We start from the raw sequence: 24,260 nt of genomic DNA, 5'->3' as shown, positions 1-24,260 counted from the left end.
GTTAATTTGTCTGTATCTATAATCAGAATATAATGCACAATGAATTTATCTTCATGTGATAGAGAATCAAAGTTCAAGGACATATTCTGAGATGCAAATATTGTTAATCTGGAATTCTATCACAACATATCAATTCCTTTGTTTTAATCACAAATCCCTATGAACAAAACTACTGTATGTGATTATTCTACTAGCATGTAGAGAACTGTCATAATTCACTGATGGACACTTCTTGTTTAAAATCAATTCTTGGATATTTTTATTTTTTTAAAGCATGCATAACAAACACAGGGTGTGGGCAAGAGCTTGTATTTTTAACGGACAGTTCTTACCTGTTCCTGGAAGCGGACACTTCTCACAGTGCGGGCCCCAGGCTTTGCCAACACTGCAACAGCAAAGCTGCTTGCTGAGCTGAACGGAAAGAGGATGCATACATTGCTTTCCTGCACTAACAAACCGGTAGCAGGGTCCTTTCTCTTCAGCAACTATGGGATTATCAGCTGCAATGAAAGTGGAAGAGAGGATGGTACTGTTCACATGAAAAGCAAAACAGAGAAACACCACTAGATTTCCAACACCAGTTAAGTGGATTAATATTACCATCTGCACAAGTTTTATTTCAAACACCTATCTCAAGCCATAATCACGACATAAAAGAAAATTCTTATTTTGCATCAAACACCCCTGAATTCCAATTCATCCTAGACCAAGGATAAAAAGTATTTTTAAAGAAAAAAAAAAAATTTCCAAACCAGCAGTTGCCATGCTGCCACAATGAAGAGTCAGAAGCAGCTCTCGCTTCTACGCAAGTCCAACTGTTGAAGACTAAAGTAATAGCAATATACAGTTGTGTCAAGCTACATAGCCACTGGAACATTCAGCTCTAAGTAGGCTATATAAATAAGAGTGCAAAAGGATTAAGTATCATACACTTTTTTAAAATAAAAGACACAATTATATATTTACATTTTGTTACGCTTAGTTTTAATGTGCAAGAGCCAAAGGCCATAAGCTATGACTACTATGAGGTAACAGGAAGCTAAGATCCATCCAGCTTTCTAATTTATGCATCTACATTCACATACAGTTAACAGCTCTGGGTAATATGTTCATTTAACTCAAAAGATACAAAGACTATCTGATTTTCAACATGACATGTAAAAGCAAAAATGAAAACCAACTCCTCTTTTCTGGTGTTAAACTGAAGTGATAAGAAATTCTTCAAAATGCTGAAAAACTTTCTCAGTAATTGAGTGTCATTAACTAGTAGCATAAGATAATTATGCTGAAAAAATGAAAGAATTCACCTACAGCTCTAGACTATATTTTATAAATCTAAAGACAGCTCAGATAAGGAGCTTAGGAAATGAGGTATTTTTCACTTGTAAATATTCTTCCCAAAATCTTGAAGTGAGAAATTTAGTTGTTCTTTATGCCTTCTTTTCTTCTTGCAGAGGTAGTTGATCCCAAACCAACTAAAAGCTGATTAACAGAGGAAAATATTTGCATTCATGCTGTTCACAACTTTTTATTTCTCCTAATTATTTCTTAATTTTTAATCCTTCTTAATCAGAAGGAAAATGTGCCAAAGATCATCCTGGGCTGAATGTTTAGTAATGGAAACTACCCAGGTCAAAGCTGCAGAGGTGGACAAGGCAAGGGCAGGACACAAAGATGATTTCAGCTGGGGAACCAGCAGAGAGCGGGGGGAAAAAAAAAAATTGTGGGAAGGAGAACTCCAGGCTGGTGAGAAAGGCTGAGTGTATGAGGAGGCTGGATGTGGCCTCAAAAGTTTTGTGACAAGAAAACCAGGAAAAGATGACAAGGATCCTGGACAGCCACTGGTAGAGACCAGGGCTTCCAGGACAAAGAGACAGAAAAGAGGCATGAGCGCTAAGACTGACTAAATAAATTGAATAAGCTGAGAAGAGGAGGCAGGGACAGCAAAAAAGACGGGGTAGCTTAGAAGAGTTGGGGCCAGTCAAATAAATCCTCATCTGAAGTGCAACTAAGTATCTGTTTTGGTACATTGATTACACTATTACTTACGTATGCATCTTGAGAGGGTAGGATCTGGCACAAATCCCATTTTGCAGGTACATCTATAGCTGCCCATGGTATTCAAGCACTCACCATTAGGGCATACTCCCTGTAACTGACACTCATTGATATCTGTGGGAAAATTGAAAATAATCATATACTGAAACATGTATTAATATTCTTCTTTCTTCAGAAGTTATCTTTTTTAAACTATGTGCAGGAGAACTGTTATGAGTTAACACTCCAATCAATGCTTTTTCCCCATAGTGACAACATTTGATTTATAACCTTTTAAAACATTGCTGAGAACATAACAGAAAACCAATTACATTTATACATCATTCTCAAGTACTCTGAATTAAAAACCAAATACACTTTGACTGGCTTATCAACCCCTCTTTTCCTGACTAGCTGATTGCTTGCGCAGTCAAACACAATTCACAAGAACATTCACGGAGGCAAGTTTTAAGCAATGTAGTATATTTTGTACAGGATGGAATGTTATTGCTTGACACATTTAATACAGTTTTTATTTGTATTTGTAGTCGGTAGTGCTTGAAGGTTCATTGTGCTGGAAGAAGCACAATGCAAAAATACCATCTCTAGTCTTAAAGAGCTTACCATCTTAATAGCAAGAATATGCTTCAGGAAGCACAGAACACACATGATGTGGGGCAAAAAGGATTGCATCCGTGGGAACACAACTTTGTAATAATTAACAACTGCTTTGATAAAGTTTGCTGTTATGAGGCTACCTGCATCAATGTCCCTTTCAGGGTCTCACTGAATTATTCTCCCACACCCCAAGCACTGGGCCTCAGGCCTTTATCACACTTGGGGTTGTATCTATAATTCACTTACTCTCAGAACAGGACCTGTCTGACAATCATCTGGATATCATCTGTAACTAAGTATGCCAAACTAGGATTTTATTTCAGGAGACAGTAACAACATAGCTTGCACTGATAATCAAAACCTTAAAATAATAATAATTTTAAAAACCCCAAAACCCTAACCTGTAATTGTCTCTGTCATAAATTGTCATGTCTCCTCTTTCAGAAAAATAGAGACAGCACATTGAAAGAGACCTACTTCAAGATGTTTACATGCATTATTTCTACGTAAGACTTTCCCTTCCTATCCCTAAGTTCGGAAAAAATGCCTACCTTGCTAGGTAAACAAGCTTCAAGTGGAAGTCAGATATTCCAGCTAGTGCCTTGGAAATCAGGTATTAGTGAACATTTTATCTAAAATATGTAATATTTATTACCTTTCCTCCTAGTTTTTATAAAACTTTCACCATTTTATTTGGCTTCATTGTATGTTGCTGCCTCATTCAACACAATCAATGAGGGTAAGAAGTTGAATATGTAAAATTTAACAGATATGCTGGAGTTTGCTTTTGGAAACCTACAGAAAGAAACTTCCACGTTCCTACCTTCTTCATTTTTCTCCCCAAGTTTGGCTACCTGTCCCACTACATAGGAGTGCAAGACTTAAGCTCACAGTACAGCAGACTGTAGCAGCTGCCATGTCAGCTGCAATTTTTCCCAAATATTCAGTGTTGAGCTTATCCCTCAGCTCTTCCAATGCTATACCCATCTAGTATCTTGACACCACCTGGATCAACTTCACCTCTATGCACTTAGCCACACGTGACAAAAAGTGATAATTTATATCCTAGAACTTTGGATGAAATGTGATGGAAACCACATGAATTACAAAGGATCAGCTGTGCCTTAAAGGATTTTTCAAGTGAAATTCCCAGATGACATGACTTTCTGACCTCAGAGGAAGTGGACTATTTAAAAAGGAGAATGGTATAAGAAAAGAGCACAAAAACCTGCCGAAATAGTCTCCTACAGCAGTCTACCTTTTGACCCATCCAATCTTTGAGCAGGAAGATACCCCGTATAAGCACAGGAGTATCTTATTTAAGGATTGCACTACTACAGAATATTTACTAAGCTAGACTTGTTCTGATGCACTCAAAAATTTTTAGACAGTTTCTTCAGCTGCTTAGTCAGACTAGGCTCTTTCTTTTGCTGTGAAATCTCAAAATATGATTGAAGACATCCACTCAAGAATCCACTATCAAATTTTCTACCTGTTGTCAGTTTGCGTTGTCAGATCAGTCCTCAAATACTAAACCATAGAACAATTTTACTTGCTTTAATGAAGTGCTGACTCTGTCGTCGGAAACAAGTTGGAGGAAAAGGCAGTATGCTTTACTCTGACTACAGAAAAAAATCTCGATACCTGGGTTCATTTCAAAATCAAATTCCTCAACACAACTACACAAATACACAGATTATACACATACATATATGTAAAAAGCACATACAGATTTTGGAGGAAGAGGAAAAACATAGGAGAAATTAAGACATGGAAGATAACATCAAACATCAAGAATTAAAAATTAAAATACATATTTTTAACAAGGACTGTGATCTTTTATTCTAATCTGACTTTTGCTTTTTATCGTTTAATATTAGTTACTCGTTGGTGTTGACATTGGTACATATAGTGAAAATAATTGCTCACTTTCTACATTGTAACAGCCAGACATTTTTAAACAACTTTCTCCCTTTACAAATTCTAAATATACATTTTTATTTATAGGAAAATTAACCTATACTCCTGGGAAAAAAAATGGAAGATATCTCCCAGGGGACATAAATAACATACCGCTTTTTCTTGTCACTTTTTCTGGAATATATATGCATGTAGAATTAGCAGAAATGCTTTGTCTAGTGAAGACAGCATTTAAATTTTAAATCAGTGAAAAAGACAACTTATTTTAAATAATATTAATTATGACTTTGATTTTATAGTTCTTATTTTCAAAGACAGACAAAGTCTCTTGTTTGTTAACCATTAAAATACATTGCTATTTGCTTATATGTCATAAATATGAAAAATTTAGCACCTTTCTTTCCTATCTAGGAGGGTAACTCTACCATTCTACATGTTTTTCTACCATTCTACATTTTTTAAGCAAGGTAAGTAATTACATAGCTTAACATAAGTGCATTCATACTTTCAATGTTGAAAATTATTAATGATGCATTTTTCATTTATTAGATAATGATTTTACTCATTGTTTGCATCAAGCTTCATTTTAAGGAACGTTAAAAATCTCTATATGAATAAATTTTATTATTTGAATACTGAAAGTATACAGGCATGTAAAAAACAAAAAGTAAAATCCTGCAAAGACACAGATAGATAAGAAGAGGAAAAACAGATTTATGAAACCCGCCTTCTAACTTGAATTTGAATCATTTTATTCACAATGCTAGTATTATCTGTACTACTCAAATGAACCATATCTTTTACGTTTGTAGAACTATATCTGTATGTTGTAGAAGGAAAAAATGGTGTCTTATTATAATTCTCAAGCAGTTTTTCAACTTTTAATAACTTAGCTACTGAACTGAAATGCATATATATATATTTACAGAGAAAAGAAGAAAAAAAATCCTGTTCTGCAGAAGGGGGTACAAAATCTGGCTTTGCGCTTAAACAAATTGTAGTTACAGGTTACAGCCTTCAACTGAGTGATCTTGAATACCTAGTAGCAAAACTGTGCAATTTGGATTATAAATTAATTTTTTTAACATAGCTTATATTTAAGTCTTTATACAGAGAAACTATAATTATGAATTTTAAAGTAAATTGAATTTAAATATCATCTATATAGAAATTATGCACATTTTTACAGATCTGAACTTTATTTTATGTCACTGCTGAGAAAAACTGGCACAGGAATGTATCAGATGCATTTGGTGATACTGGGAGAATCCCGTTTTAGACTTTTGCCTACTAATAGTGAAGGTTTCACGGCATTATTTACTGAAGTGGCTAATTTGCAGGTAGATGGGATCTTCCTGTAATTCATCAATACACAGTTATCTTTCTTTCCAAATGATTAAACTATTCTGCAGGAAACATTCACAGATGCTGTCATTACTGCCTCTGTATTAAATATCTTCCCAGATGAACTGTTCTTGTACATCTAGTATTTAAAAATACAACACCCCATTCACATGTACTCTGTTATTGCTGTTTAATATGGGCACTGCTACATCCAAGTACCAGCTTATATGTATGTATATACCAATGAATGTTCCTTCTAGAGTTCCCGATACGGATATTTCCCTTGCTAAATTTGTCCAATTTTTAAAGTTAACTTTATTGTGCATGTTCTGATGCCTCAGCATAACTTAATTAATACCTCTTTTCCAAGTCATGTCTTCTCAATGAGCTAATAGAATTACTAAGCTGTTGCTCTGTGCTGAATTACACAAGCCTATCTAGGGATTCAACAGAAACAAGCCACAAGTTGATTAAAAAAACCTTCACATTTTCAAAAGAAGCATACATACATGTAAGAATAGTGTTTATTTAACAACTTTCAGTAAAAAAACCAAACAAAACCCTTCCAGATTTACTATCTACTTCACTTTATTTCAGACTATGGTAAAAGGCCACCTACCCAAAATGTTTCCTACCACCTGCCAGCCTGCCCAGCTGTGCAAATTGCACTGGAATCAACTTGTTCCAGCAGCTGGAAAAGAAATCTGATTCAAGAATAACAGACTTTTTTTTTTTCTTTTTAGCCCTCTATTTCTTGTATACGGACATAAAAAATATTTCAGTTTTAAATTAGTATAGCAATGAGAATTAATTTGCTCCATTGTAAAGACCAGAGAAAAAGCTACTTTAAAGTTGTCTGAATAATCTTTTGTTGTGCAGAAGTATGAACTGATGGCATGCTTGTAGAGTGATTTGATCAAACACCTTCATCTACACAGAGAAAATATTTTAAGGGGCTATACCCCTTACCATACATATGTAAATATGTAAACCATACATATGTAAATAAAGCTTTCTATAGACCAACTAAATATTAATTTTCAGTTTCCAAGGAAAACAGAGTAACGAAGTTCCACTGGTAAAAAGCCTCTGCATTAGTGACACAGGAAAAAAAAGGTTAAGCAAGGAGCTTTTCCTCACAGCAGCTTGCATGGCTCCACAGCAAACTCCCACAGTAGGTGCTGTTATTTATGATCTATAAAAAAACCTGCTAAATAAAGCATTGATTTTGTAATAGTTGGTGCTTGACAATGTGAATGACTTGACCCTTCTAAATGGTAATAAACTGGTTTAACCCCACTGGCATGAAAGAAGCGTTGTCGTTCTGCACTGACTGACTGACCCTTTGCTGTTACTCTTTAGTATTATATGTGCCAAATACATGGAACTGGTCCTTGACACACTCTGCTCCTAGATTTGGTAGTCCATCGCCATGAAAGTTTGACAAGAAATGAAAGCTTTACCCTTACTTTGGATCTGTTGAGATGGCAGTGCCATCCCAGAGGCCCTGTTGGTGACTCCACTCTCACAAGTTCATCCAAATGCACAGAAGCTTTGCCATAATCAGGGTCTTGACAGTGGTGCTGCAGTACTGTACAGATGAGACTGCTGTGTCTCAGCTCCTCCTATATCCTCTTCTAAGCACAGAGCTTGATATATGGTGAGGTCAGCCACCACGGTCTCCTCCAGAACCACCACAGTGCTCCCAGCTTCAAACAATCCAGATGCTGTAACCAAACCGCTGCTAATCTATCCCACAATCTTCCCCACTAAGGAGAACTTAAAACAGGCTCTCTTAACAACAGTTAGTGTTTGATACCTTCCCACAGATTTTTATAGGTCTACCGGGTGTCAGGTCAACTTGCTCTCAGAAAATGCAATGTGTTAATGACTCACTGCCACTGAATTTCCTGGGGAAAAAAAAAAGCTAAAACAACCATTTCCTAACTGAATGCTTGTCTGCTCATGTGAAGAGTGTGACTATGAACAAAGTAATCTTCACGACTTAAAAAAAACAAAACAAAACAAAACCCTCCCAAACCAAGCAGAAGCAAAGGAGGAAGATGGGAACAACATAAGATGGTATTCATTTAAACAAGCACATGCTAACACTGAACTTGTTATAAACCATAATAATTATATACAGTTTTACTAAGTCCAAAACCAACTTCATCTTCAAAGACCTTTACGTACATTAGTTAGTAGACAGAAGATGGAAATGAATGGATAACTCAGGTATTAAAATGAAAATTTACTTTACTCATGGCTTTTTCTCCTTGCTTTGTAAAAACGTTCACAAACAAATTTTATTTGGATTTTTGTCCAGAGTATCTTCCAAGGTTTCTTCAGGCAATCTTCACAGTTTCCCATTAGAAATACCACAAAACACAACGGTGTTTTGAAAGCACTTTACCGGAATCTTGTTCCACAAATAGTTAACAATCAGAGAACTGATCTCAGTTTTTACTCATGACCACATACACACATTTCCAATTACATGGGGTGAATATCACAATACTAAATTAAATTTCATTAAGTCTAAGTACAGGCAACAGTTAATACAACCACCTATTTTCTTCTAATAACTGTGATTTAGGGAAGAATTAAATAGTCCAGAAGAAATTAAAAAAAAGAAAACTTCTGAAAAACAACCCTCATTTGTTCCTTTTCTCTAAACAGTTCTTCCTTGCTTAACGATCCAAAACCCCACTGGCTTTTCAACATCTCAATCTATATTATGGGGGTTGGGCTCTTTTACTCAAGTATTGATTTACTTGTTTGGCTCTCTTACATGCATTGCACACTGGGGAAATTGTGATGACTGAAAAATAAGTATATGAATCAAAACTTTAAAAGGAGAAAAGTTAGATATGGGATCAAACTCTGTTCTAAGGTACTTAAATTTAAGTGACAAAGCATTTGTACACCTAATGGAAGGTTTCCCTCTGGCTATCGTATAGGTATTTGTGTACAGAAGGGTACAATGTAATAGAATCTCTTTCTCTCTCCACTGTATGATGATGCATAGAAGAACTCTGCGCTGAAGGGGAGGACATGCTGCAGAAAGGATTATCTTCCCATGCTCTGCCTGTATTGTCCAATTCTGTAATGGCTTTTAAAGTAGATTAAAACAGTCTTTGGGGCTGCATTAGCTGCTGTTCAACACTGCTTTGGTTCTCAGCTGGAAACATGCAATGTTCTCCTACCTTTCCTTGAGCAATGGCACATCTAATTCAATCACATTCAGGAAGTGAATCATTTCAGCTTTATTCAGGATTAATGACACCATAACGTAGCCTGAGTATCCTTTCCCCAAGGATAACAAACCATGCCAAGTGTAAACATCCAGTCCTAGAAAAAATTCTTGTGCCTACTTATAACGAGATCTGTACCTGTCACTTACTGCTGAAAGAGTATTTTTGCTTGGTTACTGTAAAACATGCTGAGTGATTTACTGGATGCACCATAAAGCTACTGCAACCTCCTTTAATTTGCTCATTTAGTGAAATACTTCACTCAGATTCCACTAGCAAGCAAATATGAAAATGCTTCACAGCCTACTAGTCTTCTACACATTAACAGGCCAACACGACCTGAAGAGCTTGATGCCCGCTATAGCCAAGTGAAGCGGTGCAGAAGGACTAGTTGATTAGCAGAGAGCTGTTCTGAGATAGACCGACCTACAAAAGCTGATGGTTAGAATAACAGTCCTGTAGTGTTTCCCTTTGGCAGCCTGCAGCTGGAAGAGTATTTAGGAAGAGAAGTTCACTGCGTTTTGGCTGTGTTAGCCATTATAACAGCTCTTCAGACCACCCAGGCCCAGCTGGCCTAATGCAGAATCGCAGGAAACACTAAGGTGGTGTAAAGCTGTCTTCTCTCCCTTCAGCCTTGTAGTTCATTTGGACACATGGAGCAAGTCCACTCTCTGCCCTTTTCAGATAGCAAGTGAGGCCCATATTTGGTCACAGACATACTGGAATTTGAAACATTCCTATAAAATGAAATTCATTCTTTCATCTCCATGCTTAATGCAATGAGTTTATGCTCATCAAAATAATCACAGCTTGGAGCATTTAAGCACATTTAAACATTTAACTTAAAAACAAAATTCTAGAACTGAATGTACTTGTTTATTAATGTGTTCTGGTCAAAGTTGCAATCTTCTGACAGTATGTTATTTAAATCTATCTATTCAATTTAAAAAAAAATATTTTTGCTCAAGAAAAACAGTTTGAGTTCAAAAAAGTCAGGGGTCACTATAAGAATTTTGAACAATGCAAATGTAAACAAAAATAGTCTTTAATTTGTTTTTTTAAAGAAATCATTGCTACCATTCATGTAAAGAATGCAGTCAAATTTCAAGAGCACCGATAACTTTGAAATCATAGTGTCAACTATCAAAATTGGATCAGGGTTTGGTGGGTTTTTTTGTTTTTTGTTTGTTTGTTTTTTTACTTTATTACGTTGAACTAACTAAAAGACATTTAAAATTTTCATAAACAAGGCTGAAGAGTACCGAGAAGTGATTTAGTATGAAAACAATAATCCCTCTTTTGAAACAATAGATCTCATTTGTATACAATGCGTTTTCTATTTTACACATTTCGTAGGTGATTTTTCATAACATGAATAAATCTGTCTCAATAGACAATGACAAATTCAGATTCTCAAAGTCACATTACATGCATAAACAGAAGAAAACAACTTATAATGTCACAATTTTTAAAGACAACATATGACACAGATGACAAGGCACAAAAACTAAATATGCAACAGCCTCCAGCTAGGACAGTCATGATATCCAGAAGGTTCTTAGGAAAATTGGACCAAGAAAGGGAACTTGTAGAAGCAGAAAGTCTAGTCAGACCACCACAGCCCTGGTAGCTGCACTGAAATATTCAGAATAAACTTGCGGCTAGAAAGTACTGCATCCCTTCTCATCCCTTCTGTCCCAAGTACCTGGTGGTGGAGGACACAAGCAATCTCAACATCAGCAGCCCACAGCTGATTCCAGGCCTAAGCACCATGTAAATTTCTGAAGGGGGACTTCTGCACTTAGCTCTGAAATCAGATTTCTATGCTTTTCAAAAACTGACTTTTTTCAATGACTAAGTAATAAAACTGAACGGAAAATGTTTATCTCCTTTTGATGCAAAGCGAGCAACTTGCCTTTCAATAAGAACCGCACACACTTAAGATACTTTGCTACATTTAAGCAAAGCGAGCCTTCCAGGTCAATTATACACTAATTAGAATTTGTACTGGGCAACTTCTTAATTAGAAATGATCTAGTGGTCAGTCACTAAATGTTATTTAGTAACATCTGCCTTGGCAGATGTTTTCATGCAGAAGTGCTTTAATATGCACAATATCTCATGCTGCAAATTAAAGACTGGAATATATAATTTATGTCTTATTTGTGAAACTTTGACTTACTCTGGTAGGTATATGCTAGGCTTCACTGGGAGTGCCACCTGACTGAATGAGCTCCAAATTGGCTCAATGTGCAGGCATCAGTTTTTATTCTTTTTATGAAAATCAATTACAACTGTACCTACTAACACCACTGAAAATACTGTTCCAACTGTTTCTGCTATAGCTATATTGTTAAACACTATTAATATCCTCAGTTCTAAGAAAAATATAATATCTAGATTTTACTGCCCCCATTATAGTTTATTGTTTCAATAATAACCTGATTAGTGAGAACAAGGGGTAAAAGAAACAAACAACAAGGTTTGGTTGCTAATGAAATTATTGCAATATATTTTTTTTTAAATGACAGAAAAAATAGTTGCTTATTCTAAGAAATGACCCACTGATTTCTTTGGAGCTAACAGAGTAGCACCAGAAGAAATCAATCCAACTCGTTTTGTGCTTCTGCATGGAATTTACTGGAACACAAGTTTGCAGAGCGACACTTTTCAAACACATAATCAATGTCCAAACAGCAACCCAGCCCAGTTTCTGGAGATATATTTATTTCTCAGTATGATCATCATAAAAGAACTTCTTTGAAAAAAGGCTGTTAACTTAGTAGCTAAGTAACATTAAATAGCATTCCTTATGAAGCGAAGCTCTTTTATTACTTAAAAGTAATAAAATCATGCAGAGAAAACAAATTTATTACTGGTTTTAGGGACAAACATAGGAGGGCAGAATATACCTTCAAAATTTATTTTAAATCATGATGAAGCCAAGGGAAAAAAGCTTGAAGTCCCCAGAGCACATGATTACAGAATTTGATCCATCAACATACAAGTACTACTTTCTGCAAGCTCATATACATTTAATTTTAAGCATATGGGGACTTTTTAAGAACTTCCATGCACAATTTTTTACTTCATTGAAAAACAAGCTTTCAGGTATTTTTCCAGTTCTTCAAGATAAGATTTTTAAAGTGCTCTATTGGCAATATGTTAGTTTCCTGAAAAAGGAATCCAACCTTTTCACCAGCTGTTTTTTTCATTCTATTTCAGTTTTCCAAGAAAACCATTAGCAGAAAGAGGAAATAGTAGAGTATAATTCTAAACAGGGAACCAGAAATTAGCATTGCATGTGGATTCTGACAAAGAAGTTGCAACTCTGATAAGCTGTATTTTGGTTTTAATGACAGCCTTAGGGCATCCATGTGTGTACATGTAATAAATCATCCCATTGAAAAGATAATTACTCAGGGGGGAAAAGCTTTCTTGATAGCAATTACACTAAACTGTTTGAATTAGCATACCCACAGATGGTTCTTTGCTGTCCTACATACGCATTAGAGAGAAGAATGTTTCATTACATTAGTTCACTCACCTGAAAGGAAAAAAATCAGGACCTGGTTATTAATCACACTAATTCTATATAGGCTTTGTAAACTAAGGAGGCTTTTCACTGCAAAACCAATGTAGAACAAAAGGTTAATTAGGCTTTTAGGCCTGAGTTTTCAAAGGCAGTGAAAGTTGGATGACATCTAGGTGAAAACGGCAATCTCTTTTAGCTGCAGGCAGGGATTCAGAAATACAGCCCTATTACTATTTGATCTGGCAACGCTGGCCCTTTCAGAGCATGGACATCCTTTCAGCAAAGAATAATCTGATTAAAATGTATACTTGCATATGGGCATGCTGTGCCACTCCTTTCCAATTTAATTGTAAGGATTATTACAAGAACACAAATACTTCCCCGCCACCAGCTTAAACAGTTTTCTCTTCACAGCTACTGCTGTTGCTTTGCTCTGTGTTTGTGATATGGACAACTGTTTCTTTGTTAGCCCTGTCCTCTCCTCTTCTCGAAAAGCCTGCCTGATGCAGATAAACACAAACAGGACACTTTTGCCTGACTCATTGAGAAGCACATGCTAATGACCATTTCAGAACTGAAATTCACCCTGCCAGCAGCTTTCACATATGAAGCCAGCTTTCCTGATGACTGTTCAAACAGAGGTCAAAATCCTGACCCTCTGAAAGAAAATGGTAATCTTGTTACTTGCTTCAATAGGACTAAATTTTATCCTGGCTTTGTTTCATGGGTATTCCTTCTCTCAGTTCCTTCCTTATTTGTAGCTCCTTTTTGGAGTGTGCTGGTGAGTAAATTACAGAGAAGCCACCCAAGCATTGATAAGGCAATAAGGGGAACCTGCAGCAGTCACCACCTCTGTCCTCTCCAGAAAGTTAAGAGATTGTCCCCATCCTCAATTCATCGACAGTCTGCTTCTCGGTGGGATAATCTGACTCCCACCATATGATTAAACTCTATGTTATAAGTTTCCATGTATCAACGACAAGTTATATTTAGAGTCTACAGCTCGCTCTCTTCTGGGATAATGATATTGGTAATAAAACAAACTATTTAAAGCCTCATCTTTCTTGCAGTATTAGTTATGTAGTACAAAAATGTGTCAGGGGAAAAACTATCAAAACCCAGTACAACAATGACTAGCCTACCAGGTACGGATCTATTTCTGCACACTACCATGGCAGGACTTAGCTCCCTCTTATGCTCCCTACCCACAGACATATGTTCTCCCTCTCTATCAGCCTGTCACTGCTCAGCGAAACAACTTCCTGGCCTACTTCTGGCAACCTTCACAAGCACCAGACCATTTTTTAACTGCCTGTAGCCCCTGATTAAGGATCTTAGTTTCCATGAAATAAGGCTTGCCAACACCTAGGTGCAACCCCTTGAAACAAACTGAATGCCCTACTCACCTTTAAATGCCTGCTGAGCTGCTGCTTTCTGGGAAACCATTGTGTATGCAGTGGGGTTTGCGCACAACTACTGGAGATATCAAAAGCTCCTGTCTTTCCCGGACCATATTCAGAGGGATGCATGATGGTACTAATGCATCATGGCATCTTCCAGACACCTTCTGTGCTCAAAGTTAGAAATCCTCTCTTTTGCAGACTGAAAAACCTCGTAACTAATATGTGGAATGAGACAATCTCTTTTGAAATGGCTGGAAACATCTTGCTGAAATATACGCACCACCTACGTGTTTAACTTGAGGCGTGAAAAGGCGGCCATCCATGCCTTACACTCACGTCCTTCACCTTTTCACTTTGCAGTCCTCATCAGTAAGTTGCCATCAACATCTCTCCATCCCTTTTATTTCTTAAGAGGACTCTACAGTCTTTCACTGCAGATCAAGGAACAAGCTCTTGAGATGCTATTTGCAGCTGTCCTCCATTTAGTTTTTTACTAATTTGCCCCAACTCAATTTTTTCTCACAATCCTCCAAATGCCCCTACCCTGCAAGCTGGTAAACCACTAGGTAGAGAACTGAGCAGCAGATAGGCTTAAGTGCCTATACTTTCAGATAGCAGCTCACATCTCCCTCAGCAGCAGCAGCGGGACGTTTGTGTTTAGTGCTCTACATGCTGTATTTTTTTGGTTGGTAAAATAATTTCTTTATGTGGTTGGCTGCTGTACATTCCTTCATCGACATGCTAACTGAAAGTTTTTCAGTTAAATAAAATTAACTTTAACTCCAAAGTATATATATCCTTTAACGCAAATTACTCTCTCATTTTCTCCTTCTCTCCACCACCACTACTTGTTGGGACCTCTTTTACCCCTGCAGCATCAACAATGACTAACAAACCTGACCACAGGTCAGTGTCAGACTCACTTGAACTCATTCTTCCCTTCCTTCCCAAACCTCTCTTTAGAGCACCACTGCAGGATTGCTCACATCTTCTCAGAGTTCCTTTCCATTCTTTACTTGAGCTGGGCCAAACAAGTCGGACAAGCAATTAAGCTTTTTCCTACATCCTCACCTGGCACCTCTGTTCAATACTCCAGGATACAGAGAAAGAACAAGCACATGTCTATGGTCATCTGTTCAGCTTCGTCAGATAGAGACACTGTAGGCCAGGAGAACCTAAATGCCCCAAGCCTTTCTGTGGAGCTGCATGACCATGCAGACCCCACAACCGTGTACGTTTTGATAACTTCTATGCCTACAGCCAGGAGATACAGGGCATAATCTTGGCGTAACACAACTTACACAGTATCTAACTCCATACATTCTCACTTCCAGAATGTGCACAGTGCAGGTATGTGGGTCACCGCTTTACATGGCAGCCAGGTATGCATGGTTTTTCATTTCCACTTGCCAGTGACATTAGCTGACTGTTCTCAGTACTGTCGTGTCTAAACTCTTAAGTCCAAAAGAATTGTTCTATGGTTCCTTTATACTTTCATGATTATAGAAATTATTTTCTATTGCTAGTTTCATCTGACTTAACCGAGTAAGTCTGCAGGTTCACTGTTTAGCAAAATAACTGATAGAACACTGCGTTTCTACTGAAAAACAAAGTAAATGAATCCTTATAAAGTCATCTTTACACATAATCAAAAGAAAATGAGAATATACATAAAAGTTTTAAAAGTTTTTTGCCCTGGAGCAAAAAACCCCACCCTATGGAGTTGCCAGTATTTGGAAAGAGTTAGAAGTAGCCTCAACATTTTTTCCCAAATACAAATCAATGGACTGGATCCATTCATCTAAGTCATAAATATCAAAGAATCTGTCACAGAAAACTGGTACTCAAAATAATCACAATCAATTGTGGGCGCTATCATACCTTGACAAAACGTAGCATTGATCCTCTTGTAGCCTTGTGGGCATTCCATCATAGGACTGTATCCATGGTAAGCTGAAGAAAAAAAATTACATCAGTTAAATACTGCTGATTTATATGCTTATTTAGAGAGCCTGACAGCCAAATTATTATGTAACTATTAAAAAATGATTATAAGTTTTTATGATGTATAGTCAGGCATAAAAGGTCAAGAAATTAAAATTAAAGGTTGTACAGGTAACCTTAATTCCATCTCTTTCCACATGTATACCACTTAAGTCTTCAGTTATCCAGTCAAATTTATATTTTTTCCAAAAAATACATCTTTGAAATCAGGACATTATCTTTCATCCTAGTTGTTCTCAAATATTCAAGTAATTACTTTCCCAAACCAGCTACAAATATCATGTTGGGAAAAGCTGAAGATTCATTATGGAAACTCAATGGTTTCAAAACTAAAAGCAGCTTTAGAAAGCAGAAGTATCTTCGGTGTTAAGCAAAATTGTTGGGTACCATCTCTCCTGCCACAATGAATTAAAAAAATATTTGAAATATGCAGGAAATAGAAGAAAATGAACTTCTAAAACAAGGCAAAAAGAAGGGAAAAAAAAGCATATTTGTGATTTCCTGAACAAAGTCGCTGAATTTTAGAAGACTGTGTGACTTATTGGCTGATCAGTGTAAACTGTCAAGGGCATAACAACACTGCAAAATACAGACTGAATTCAATTTTGCCAAAATAGAAAGTGTTCAGTTAACTAGATTTTTATTTCTATTTATTGTTTCTTTCCTCCACTTAAGGTTGCCTTTGAGACTACAGAAAACTGTTTATTGATTCTTAAACTGTTATAACATCATAAATGAGAGCAGTAACTTCTTTGTATGGTTATGCATGAAAAACTAACCTCTTGGCAAAGCCCAGTACTTTATTAAACATATAGGAGTAAACTCTTGGCACTATGATCACACAAGTGCCTTTAATAAGAGTCAAGAGAGTTTTTCATAATTTGAATGCTACAATAGAGATAACTTACATTTGGTCAGATCTTTTGTTTTCCTTTAAAAGTGTTCTAAATGTTCAGCAGGCAAAAGACAAACAAACAAATCAAACACATTACTTTCCATCTTTACTGTATATAAACTGTTAAATAAGATAGAACAACTGAGTGAGACAATGTTTTAAATTGACTTCACTTCACATAAAATTCCTGAATTGCACATTTATCCCTGCAGCTTATTTTAAAACTGGTAACTGGTTGACTATAAGGGTGGGGAAAAAAAAGAAAAGAATTATTTTCATTAGTTCTAAAGCTTTTCCTATTCTTTGGAAAAAATTGAAGTGATGATCTTGAGTAGCAGCTTTTCAAGTGAGATAGTTTCACTTCAAATTGCTGTGAATTATTTAAAATAACTGCTTAATTAGAACATTAAGATTCCCTTTAGGGATTGCTTAAAGTGATAAAATGGTTAAACACAAAAATAGTATGGGTCAAAATACAGCAACAATGTTCTTACAGTTTGGAACACATACTTTTCCATCTTTACATTGACTACAACCATTTTAACACAAACTAAATTTGAAAATTTCATTTCTCACCAAAAAAGTGGCAGCTATGTATTTGTTTTAAAGGCAGCTTGAATCTTTTCACAATGTTAATATTAAAACCAGTTTAAATTTAAGGTGAGATTTTCAAAAGTGCAATGCATTAGTCTATTCCTGGTCCCCAAAAATGTCAGTGGAAAGTCCAAATGCTCATGCTGGCAGAGTCAGATTCATAACTGCACTGATTATGTCCTAACTTATCTGTGTTTGCCATTACAGACTTGATACAATTCACACTAAAACCAAGAGTGTGTGTCTAACTTTTTGTGGACAGGAATGGTACCCTGCAGTAAAGCCTGGCAGAGGAAAACAGAGGAAGAGCGGAGCTCTTCCAGTTGTAGATGGAGACCAGCCCATAAGCTATGCCAGGCCTTTTCCAGTGCTGCAACACATTTTCCCTTCCAGGGCGACTCAGCTGCTCTAAAAAGTGCAGTGGTGGAGTTAGGGCAGAGATTTTAACCTCTCCCTCCCTCCTCATCCTCCTACTCCCACACTGAACAGGAAGTAGTGGCTTACTAGCAGCTGTTTTCTTCCTTCTACAAAGAGCAGCAACGCAAGCAAGTCGCAGCAGAGTAAGGAGCTTATTCAGCGATGGCTAGTGATCCATGTGGGAGCTGGATAGAGTCCTACATTACTTACCCTTTACTCACTTAGACAACCTGTTTGTAATTATTAACTGTTAGCAAGAAGCCTGAACAATCATAACATTCCCCATGTAACACAGAAATGCACTTTGTCTTAAAAGTTGTCTTCTGTAGAAGCCCTCAAAAATGGAGATCTGTTCCAAAATTTCTTCTTATATTTTTCAGTAATACTGAATAACCCATAAACTTACAGACATGGGAGCTGCCTCAGGCCAAGGCACTTGACTTTGCAACAAGGCAGAAGCCCCAACTGAGCAGTGGCTATTACCCAAAATAAGCAAGTACATCTTTACAAAGTGACAAAGCCCTACTTAAGTCCATGGAAACAAGACACTTGCAAACCTAAGTGCATCCTTAAGTAGTTGACTGAAGAGAGAAGAAAAGTGCCTGCTAATGAGACTGAAGTATATGCTTAAATATTTTGCTGAAGTGGGTTTTGCAGAAGATCACATTAAATGCAACCTGATTACGTATTATTATAAAAACAGGTCAATCTTAAATGAAGTTTATGAAACATAAAACCATAAAAGCAAAAGGACGTCTGTTTTCTTCCAAAATGTCTACAATAAAAAGGGTAATACCAATTTAGTGAAGTATCAGAACAGGTCAAAATGACATAGGACTAATGTGGGACTATCTTTGCCTGTTGAGACACTACCATGGACACCACTTAACTGATAACTTACTAATAATGTACTTGACTCCCAAGTTTTTCCATCCAGTATCGTATATACATATATATTTTTATATATATATGCATACTCTTTTTACCACTGAAACAGTCTCATTATAAAAAACAAAAACAAAAACCAAAACTTGACAAAATATAAATCCTTAAGCAGGCACTCCACACTTTCATTAAATCTTATCATAAATTTACATTTATCTTGGGAAATTGTTTGCTCTACAGAAGCATAACACTGATACTGACATGAGGCTTAATTTGACACCTATGCCCAAAGGACACTTAGGCCCAGATCCAAAACAAGTTGTGTGCCTAAGTTCAAACTGAACATCTATAAAACGCTAAGATGCTGTAAGATCACTTAAACTCCTGCAACACTCCAAATTTATTACCGTAAGTTCTTAGAAATCTGAAAATTCACCATTTGCACTCATGCAGAATTGCAGTAAGTCATAGCATGATTGAATAGCATCATGCTTAACTCATTCCTAAATCAAATCTAGACTAAGAAAGTACATATACCTCTACCAAATCTTCCTGACAGATTCAGTGAATATTCTTGAAGCATACACCTACCAAATTATACTCTTGATATAATGTAGTGGTAGATGACACTGTATTTTAATCTGGAGAAAACAGACAGTGCACCCATCTCCTCCTCCCTTCTTAAAACACTACTGTACAGTGCAAGCTCCCACCTAGAAAGATGAGAAACGTATCCCATTATGTCTAGGAGACACAAACCCTTACTTTCCAGGAATGCTTTAATCACAAGGACAGGATTATCCAAGTGGCAACATTCTCTGTCTTCTCTTGAAAGCATACAGTTACGTTTAAAAAAACAATTCCAGATTGAGCCAGAAAGCAGGAATAAGCATGACTCATACCATAAGTAATTAAGGACACTGGGAAAGAGACTGGGTTCCCAGTCTTGTTCCAAGAATTGTTTCTACATTTTATGGGTTAGGGCATCTCCTCATAGGTATAAAATGTAGATTAGAAATTCTTCTGGCAGATGAAGGAACTCTGAATTGCCCCATCTTGAGCAAGTGTGCTAGCCATTAACCTTTTATAATAAAGGACAGTGCTCATCTCATTAGCATTTAAAAAAAATTATTCTTACTCAGTGCTTTGAAAATAGGGTGGTGGATTTCCCTTCAGGAGAGGTTTTAGGGTGAGTTCAGGCACCTCTCTGTACCCACCAAAGAAGCATCTGGGGACCAGGATTTCGGACATGGTTTGTCCCAGTGTTTCCCTATTTGCTTGCTCTTAACATCATGCTGATGGCAACATAATGCCATCGTGCTGGCATTAAGCAGCTGCCTGATCAACACATTGTCCATTGTGGATTCCAGGCTGAGGAGACCAGTGTTTTACCTGAGCTATGAAGAACCAGCACATGGGCTTCCCTTCAAACCAGGCACCAAAAATTTGTATTAGGAGTTCCAACCAGTTTTTGATTGGAGCATGTTTCAGGCTTTTGTGATTTTCCCATGGCACACCTATATCCACTAAGCAACATTCTGCATGCCCACATGCTTCTGATGACCAAATCTTTCAATTGTAGTTAAATTGCTACTTCTTTGGAGAAAGCTATAAATAAATTGCTACTTCTTCAGGAAAGCTACAAAATCATGACACATTTCACAATTCATACACCAATACAGAATGCATGTCTCTGCTAGAAACTGTATTTATGTGCTACAGGAATAAAAATTTAGGTACCAGATTCTTTTATTAATTATGGATCTCAAAGACCACAAGGAGGCTCTCTTTCAGAAGCAAATCAGAAGATAAACATACTCCAAAACACAAAATTTAAATGCTTCATAAACTAGCAGATCAGACCGAGTCAGTATACATTTATATCAGACTCTCCTGTGGAAGGAGGAGGAGTCAGAGAAGTAGGAGTAACTGTAGATTTTCTGCCAGAATTTTATTTATGTCCACATTAAGACTTGCAGACAAAAATATGCTTAAAAAAAAAAAAAATCAAACACTGAACATGTTTCCAGAGTTGCTATCTGTACAAATAACAGGGGCCTAGAAGACCTAGATAAGAATGACTGCATCTCTGTGCACTATTTTTGGCCCACTTAATTCAGGTCCATTACATCTGCAAAACAGACATCACATTATCTTTTCTCATCTTTCATTTAGTGATGAAAATATGACATGACAGAGAAGTATTACTATTCCTGTGCAACAGTAATGTCATTCACAAAAAGTTTAAGAGACTAGCTTCACCTATCGTGTAAATAATTTGAAGTTTCTTTCTCATTATAATATGATGTCAAATCATAACAAAACAGTGAAGAAAGTCTTTGTCATTGCCTACTTGTTGAGGAAGATATTTCAAAAACAGAGCAAAAAAATGTAACTGACAATTCAGAGCCTGGAAAACTTTGGCTTCGAACTTGAAAGTTCATTTGCAGTCCCAAGAGGTCACTGCATTCTCTCCAAGCAGTAACTGGCGCCTCTATAATTTAACATTTCTGTGCAAACTTTAAAAAAAATAAATCCAGCTGGAAGAGGCAAGATGATTCAATGTCATTATCCTTCCTGCACAGAGAAACGCAACAGTGCATCACTGACTTCAAGGAGGAGGAAGGGGAAAAAAACTCAACAACGTTAACTTCGCTGGCTCCAATGAATGCCTGAATATTGTAACTCTGCTGGCATGCAGGAGAATTCCAGTTTCTGCAACCTGTCCCTAATCAAACCATAGCATATTCTTTCTACTAGGTTCCTTTTTTTCCCCCCCCTCAAAAAAAGGAAAAATACTACTTGAGGGGAAAAAAAAAGAAAAGCCGTAAACTGCTCCAGAGAATAACAACAAAATAGCACTTACATGGCTTCTTGGGACATTTCTGGCATTTGTTAAAACCCCAGGAAGTACCCACGGTTCCACAGCAGTCTTCTTGCTTGGAAAGGCCAGGAAGTGCTTTGCCACACTGGAATAGTCAGGTAAAGAACACTCCGGTTAATGTATGTTGCTCACTTCTAGTACAACATTCTTTTTCAGTCAACTTAGGTCAACCTCTTGCTGAGACACTGAAGATTCACTGGAGCTCTTAGCTGAACTTAAATAGTGCCCATGCATTGCAATGACTCTCTACACAGGCACGAGCAAATAGGTGACATTATTATCTTCCCCCGTGTCAACTTGAAAAGAAGGAGAAAGAAACAGAAGAGAAGAGTATGTCACAAGAACGAGTGAGTATATTTCCAAGGTAGTAACTCGCCATTGGCACCTATTCCCTACATTTTTCCTCATAAAAATGTGCTCGTCCACTTTTTCAATAGCTGTATAAATTATCTCAAATACCTTTCTAATTACTCTCTTAAAGAAAGACAAAAAGTATAACTGTGATTTCTATAATGTTATTCCCTATTAAAAAGCCTCAACTTCCTGACAACTTCTGTTTAATGTTTATGACCACTTACTGAAAATTGCCAAATTATAATGACAGATTCTGCTGCCCAGATACTAAAGAAGGTAACACAGAAAAGAGGACTGTTATTCCAAACAAGTGTCTTTCCCCATGCAAATATTTAAATTAATCTTGCAATAATTTCTGAGGTCAATATTGCTTTTTTTTTCTGACCAAGAATATTCTTATTATGCTTTTTAGTAATAAGAATACTAATTTTTAGAATCTTACAAAATACTTTATGTTCTTGACTTTTGCAATTTTCTTCCATTTTGCATGATAAAGAAAGCTTAAATGTATTTCTGAGATGCAGACAAAAATACACCTAAACCCATCAATTAGCTATAAAATGGAAATGCACAAAGGACAAGAGAAGTACACAACAGCTGCATTTAGTAACATTTTCAAAGCAAATGCTGATATAAATAGGCACGGCAGCAAACAATTCAAATGTGCTGAAGTGTGAATCCTCAGTATGCAGTGAATAGACCCTCCCTGACCTAACTCCCCTTCCTGACAGCATATAAACCTCTGACCCAAATCCTCACTGCCGCATAGCTTTCAGCTATGGAACAGGCTGTGGCCTTGTGGTTGCTTTCACTTCTGCTGGTAACCCAGTCACTCTGCAGTAGGGGATGCAGGCTGAATGCACAGGCACTGATGGCTTCCTCCAACCTTCCCAAAATTTTTCCAGTGTGCTCTTAATCATACTGACACCCATAAGTCAATGATGTTTTCAAAGTACAGAGTTACTCTGCGTAGCTTGACAGTGTGACTGCTAAGAGGACAGCAGGCTAACACACAACGTCAGGGCTCTGACTCATCAGAGGGTTCCCTCTTTGCATGGTGAGGGCTGGCAAGGCATCATCCCAGCTGTCTTCTCTGCCCCTTTTTCACAGATACTCCCCAGGCACCACCTGAAATACCTCAGCAACAAACTGAAAGCCGCACCAGTTCACTGTTTAAAGACCAGACTGTAATGTGCAACCTGTAGCAGCTCTGCACTTGCTGCTTGTGAAGCTTAGACATCTGTCAAGTAAGGGATGTATGAGCAGCCAGGAGCATCCTCTGTCCCAGCCTCCCTCATGAAACGGAGCTTTTAGCACCAGGGCAACTTAGTGAAGTTATGGTTCACCTCTGCACATCACCCCTATATGGGATAGCACCACTTGTGCTTTCAGCCACATGTTAGGGTGACACATGAACAACGTAAAGAACAGAGCGGCCAAACAGGTTAAGAGGCACTGCTCAGTTATTGCGTAACTTTAGGAGTCTATTTTCACACTAACATCTGCAGAGGGTCTTGTGACAGATTTTCCCATGTTCCAAGGGGTGAGAAACAGTCCTGGTCCGGATGGTAATTGGCTGTGTTAACACAGTAAAGTATCAAAGCAAGTCCCATCTTTCAGATGAAGACCCAGGCTTACACTATGCGAACACATGTCTTTCAGGCTGTCTTGTGCTCCCCTGGCTTGGGCAATGGCAGAATTAGTACGAGATTGACCATTCCTGATCAGTCAGAGTCTGCTCTGTTCCCAGAAGTGACTCTTGGCCTAGCACTTCACAAAGGCTGTCAAGATGTACAAGCAGGGAATTCTGCACAACTCCCTCTGCTGCAGCAGCTCGGTGTTTTCAAAACTGGAACTAGCTCTTTCAACTGCCTCTAGCTAGATGATATACAGATCTTGCTGTAGTTCCCAGAAGCTCAAAAGTCTTTCAACTGGAGAGTACTCATAATGGCTCCTCCAAGTGCCTCCTCTAAAACCTTAGAGAATTCATGTTACATCTTTACACAATGCTGACTTCTCAACCCACATCCCAGGTGTGCATGCTCTAGGAAGGGCCATTTTACTTTATAATCACAGCTACTCAGTTTTACTTTATAATTACAGCTGCTCAACTCCC

General features: G+C 37.3%; 1 protein-coding gene across 7 annotated transcripts in view; it reads right to left on the bottom strand.

Annotated features, from left to right (window-relative positions):
• Positions 1-24,260, bottom strand: part of LTBP1 (latent transforming growth factor beta binding protein 1) — a 203,741-nt gene that overhangs the window by 80,444 nt on the left and 99,037 nt on the right. For all 7 annotated transcript variants that reach the window (XM_072856615.1, XM_072856611.1, XM_072856612.1 and 4 more), the window contains 4 exons: positions 21,773-21,875; positions 15,993-16,064; positions 2,050-2,172; positions 333-500 (listed from right to left, as the gene is read on the bottom strand). In XM_072856615.1, the coding sequence (XP_072712716.1) occupies positions 333-500; positions 2,050-2,172; positions 15,993-16,064; positions 21,773-21,875 (466 nt within the window). The remainder of the gene's footprint in view (positions 1-332; positions 501-2,049; positions 2,173-15,992; positions 16,065-21,772; positions 21,876-24,260) is intronic.

Source organism: Ciconia boyciana, chromosome 3, assembly GCF_034638445.1.
Source record: "Ciconia boyciana chromosome 3, ASM3463844v1, whole genome shotgun sequence".
Taxonomy (NCBI): domain Eukaryota; kingdom Metazoa; phylum Chordata; class Aves; order Ciconiiformes; family Ciconiidae; genus Ciconia; species Ciconia boyciana.
This window is presented reverse-complemented; position numbering and strand designations above follow the sequence as displayed.